At 29.0% G+C, this 4565-nt stretch overlaps 1 protein-coding gene across 1 annotated transcript; it reads left to right on the top strand.

Moving 5' to 3' along the window:
* The first annotated feature begins 2384 nt into the window (after positions 1-2384).
* LOC120067777 (RING-H2 finger protein ATL79-like) lies at positions 2385-3239 on the top strand. The gene has a single exon (XM_039019359.2). It carries the CDS (start codon positions 2555-2557, stop codon positions 3107-3109), a length of 555 nt encoding a protein of 184 aa, XP_038875287.1. The 5' UTR covers positions 2385-2554; the 3' UTR covers positions 3110-3239.
* Positions 3240-4565: the final 1326 nt, after the last annotated feature.

Genomic DNA, 4565 nt, shown 5'->3' with positions numbered 1-4565 from the left:
TCTGGTAGATAAATAAGAAAAATAAAAATATTCAACTTTAAAAAAAAAATTGTTATGACCAACATATTCGAAGAAATTCTGACCGTAAGTAGGAATGGTTTGTGGATTACAAACAGCTATAATGGCTTAACCTAATAAGATAGCAATTACAACCCAAGAAGTAATAAGTACTTGGGCATGTACTTGAAAACCTCCTATTTGCCAATACAAATGTTGGCCGACTTCCACACCAGATATATCGTATCCCTTTTTGTGTGTTGATAGAACATAATAGAATATTCATATTGCCCTCTGAAAGAAATAGAACTTAAAATAAATTATTTTGATTCGACTGTCTTTTTTTCGACTTGCCTTGAGTTGTCTATTTTTTATACCAATTTATTACATTACAATATCCCTAGTTTTTTTTATCTCTTTTGTGCGATTTAACCAATTCCCTCAATCTATGGAGTTCCCCCTACATTAATTCACACCCCTTAAGATTTAAGTTTTTTATTAGACAACTATTATATAAAGATGGATGCAACCCAAGTATCCAAATATTTTTTAAATAAGAGAAGTTGAATAAGAAAAGAGGAAAAACAGTTATTGCATCACATGCACATCCTCTTATCAAATTGTCCAATCATAATTTGTCATTTGATGAATTCTTCAAATTTATTTTTTAAAAATACTTTAATTCTTCATGTGTGAGCAATGAGAGTGAGATGCATAAAAATATGATATATCATCAAAAGTATTGGTACATTTTCATGTTCGTCCTAAAAATATATTAGAAGAAGTGAAAAGAGAATTGATTGATGAAATAATTTCTTCTACATCAAGTAACTTTTTTCAATATGCTATTATTACATAATAAAAAATTTTGATCATTGTTAATAAATTTGACAATGAAGAAAAGTAGTATATTACTATTTTCATACCTAATCAAATTGTATAATCATAATTTGGTATATGACAAATTCTTCTTATTTCTTTTTTGAAATATTTATTTATATGAATGAAGAAAGAAAATGCATAGAAATGGCTAAATCTAAATAAGTATTATAGAAAATATTTAAATGTATTATGCCTTTAAATCGTCTCGTCGTAATTTATCGAATTTGCTTTTAGAGGCCATTTGTTTCACGGGCATCTTAGATTCCCATGGAGTAGGCATCTGGATTACCGTGTTTGTTTTGCCGTATTGTAAGATACCCAACATCCGAATATTCTCGGGCATCTGAAGAGTTTTGGATGCCCTTCTAAAACGTGGGTTTTTCATATTCCCGAGTTGAGGATATCCCCATTTTACATTTTTGTCCTTCATTTTAATTTTATTTTACATATATATACTAATCTTCATTTATAATGAAAATAAATACTAGCATATAACTAAATATATATATATATATATATATATATATATATATATATATATATATATATATATATATATATTTAGTTATATCGTAATTCTTATTTTTTTTAGCAATACTGACAACCATATATATCATATATTTTTAGTTATATCGTAATTCTTATTATTTTTTAGCATTATATTCATATTTAAATTTAAATTAATATTTATTTTATAAAAAAATAAGTATGATATATTATTTTGTTGAGAAAAATAACATATAAAAATAATATAATTTGTATTGTTTTTAAAATAAATTCAAATTGATAAAATCAATTATGTTATATAAGTTCAAATTATATCAAATTGATAAAATCAATTAATTATAAATTAATAAATAATCGTAAATGCATTATTGGAATATTATGTAAATTTAAAATATTCCAAATAAAAATCCTATGAAACAAACATAGTTATCAAAATATTCCTAGATATCTACATGAATATTTCTACAAAACAAACATGGTAATCTAAAGATGTTGGACATCTATAGTTCTTAATATCTATCAGTTCGGGTATCGAAGGGCTTGTTTGATAGGCAACTCACATTCTATTTTATGTTTTTAGATTAATTAAGTTCAACAAATATGTGTTAGGTTGGCAATCTGGATTCTGTTTTCGAAAACTATTTTTGAATTCTATGATCTAAATCGTACAAATTTTGAAAACAACTTTTTTATACTTTCACTAGATCTAGATTTTGAATTCAAAATTTTAAAATGCAGAATAATAAAAAACAATAGCACAATATATTAAACTCAATTATATTTGTTTAATTTAAGATACGTAATATATTATAGATTTTACAAAATAATAATTATATAAAAATTTTAACATAATTAATTGTTTATATTCAATCTAGTATTTATTGAGTAATTAAATATATTTTCAATTACATTTTAAAAATTTGTTTAAATTAAAATTTAATTTCTAAATTTGCTACCAAATAAATATACGAAAACATGAGTTCCATTGAATTTCTTGTTTTCAAGCTTCAGATTACCTACCAGATAGACGAGATTTTGGTTATTTACCCTTCCAAAAAAACAAACTAACCAGTTGCATCAAAATACACCCTTGCTCATTTATAAGTCTCATTCATCTAATGCAATTCACTCAATTCCTTTCTTTCAGAACTGGAGAGAGAGAGAGAAAATGCGGCCAACTCCTTTAGACGCCGACGACACCGTCGCCTTCCAACCGCCGCCATCGCCTCCGTGCCACGACCTCCGCGCCTGTACTTGGAGGCCGTACTCCAATTCCAGAGACTTCGAAGCCAACGCCGCCGTCGTCGTCATCATCCTCCTCTGTGGCCTCATCTGCGCTCTTGCTCTCAACACCGCGATCCGCTGCTTCCTCCGCCGTCGCGGCAGTGCCGATGATGATCCGAGTGACAGCCGGCAGGAGGAACTTCAGGACGAGACGAAGCCGACGCTAGTGGACAAATTGAAGATGGCTCCGGCGCTGGTGTTCTCGGCGGAGACCAAGCCGAAGCTCGCCGGTGCTGAGGCAGAGTGTACGATTTGCTTGACAGAGTTCTTGGAAGGGGAAGAGATTCGAGTGTTGGCGATTTGTAAGCACGGATTTCATGTTCAGTGTATTCAAACGTGGTTAATTTTGCATTCTTCTTGTCCGACTTGCCGCCGTAGCTACCTCCCTCCCTCGCCGCCGTCCTCTGTGAGCGGCGGCGACGGCGACGGCAATCCCTGAGATTAGATTAGAAATACCGGAATTCCTTGCGATAGCCGCCGTCGTAGCTGTTTGATAACAGCTCGAATTGAGCATTTGTTTTTCTTTTTTTTTTTTTAATTACAATTTACAATTACCTCTTCCTCTATCATTTTTTCCCCTTCTCTTGAATTTTTTCGATCAACTAAAAAACCAATTGCATTAACGGAGTTTGTAAATTCGTTAATGCAATATTCGGGTTGAGAAATGACGTTTTAAGTTGGTAATTTATCTCTATTTAATCTCTAATTTTCTTTAAAAAAATGTAAATAAATTATACCTTGTTTTTATTTTTAGAAATACACATGTGCAAATACGGTAGATGAGATTCAAAGCTTCTTCTTTTTCCTTTTCCAATGGGAAGGAAATTCGATGTATTGGGTTTGTTTTGGCAAGAGGTATAATTTTGATGCAAGTTCCAAAATTTTCGATTCCCACTAGAAATTGAAATGCTTTACCCACTAAATGAGCTCTTTTCAACTTAAAAAAAATATATATATGTGTGTGCGTGTGTGAAAAATCTAACTGATATTTATCCATCATTTGAAAATATTTTTATAATTTTATTTAATGATAAAAAATTGACGAAATTGAATTGAACCGTCAGTGTTTTACTATTTAAAAACAATTACCGTAGCATTTTATATGTCAACTTATTTTCTCATGTCTCTGTCAACAAAATTTTATATTTTATAGTATATCACATTCACTACCACAAAGCACAAGGATAAAGTTTAAGAAGTGGTTCTGAATTTTCATGTTTGCTTATGTCCATAAATTTCTCTATCTTTTGATTTTGTGTATAATAGGTTACTTGTTTAATTGATCTATCTAATATTTTAATAGTTGCACCAAATAAATAGAAAATTTTAAGATTGAGCCCTTAGATTTTTAATTTAACTATACTTGAAACACATTGGTCCTTATACGTTTATATTGATAAATTCTTTAAATATTATTTAAAGTGTAATGGATTTAGCTCTATTGGATAATCATTTAATTTTTGTTTTTTTGTTTTTTTAAAAAATCAAGCTTATCAAAAGATCAATATGTTTACTAGGTCTATATGTTTATTATCTAGATTTTTTTTTACTAGAAATCATTTTATTTATTGTTTTTTATTTTTAAAATTATGCCTATTATCAGATCTGTATGTGTATTGTCTATATTTTAGAAGTTTATTCAAGATCAAAACTAAAAATTTTAAACTAACAAAACATTTTTTTTGTTTTGTTATTGGCTATGCATTTAAATATTTATATAAAAATATATGTGTAGAAGATGGTGAGAAAAGAAGCATAAATTTCACTTTCAATTATTTTCTTTCACCTTCATAATTGTAGTACGAAAAGAAAAAGAAAAAAAACACATTTCTTCGTTCAAGGGGGTAATGGTTCGATTTTGAATTTTCTTGAATTTCTCTTGAAAAAGAAAAAGA

This window comes from Benincasa hispida, chromosome 12, assembly GCF_027475165.1.
Source record: "Benincasa hispida cultivar pf3 chromosome 12, pf3_genome.v1.1, whole genome shotgun sequence".
Lineage (NCBI taxonomy): Eukaryota > Viridiplantae > Streptophyta > Magnoliopsida > Cucurbitales > Cucurbitaceae > Benincasa > Benincasa hispida.
This window is presented reverse-complemented; position numbering and strand designations above follow the sequence as displayed.

What these genes read in the sequence shown, in the direction of transcription:
- LOC120067777 (XM_039019359.2), top strand. Translation starts at nt 2,555, where the DNA reads ATGCGGCCAACTCCTTTAGACGCCGACGACACCGTCGCCTTCCAACCG.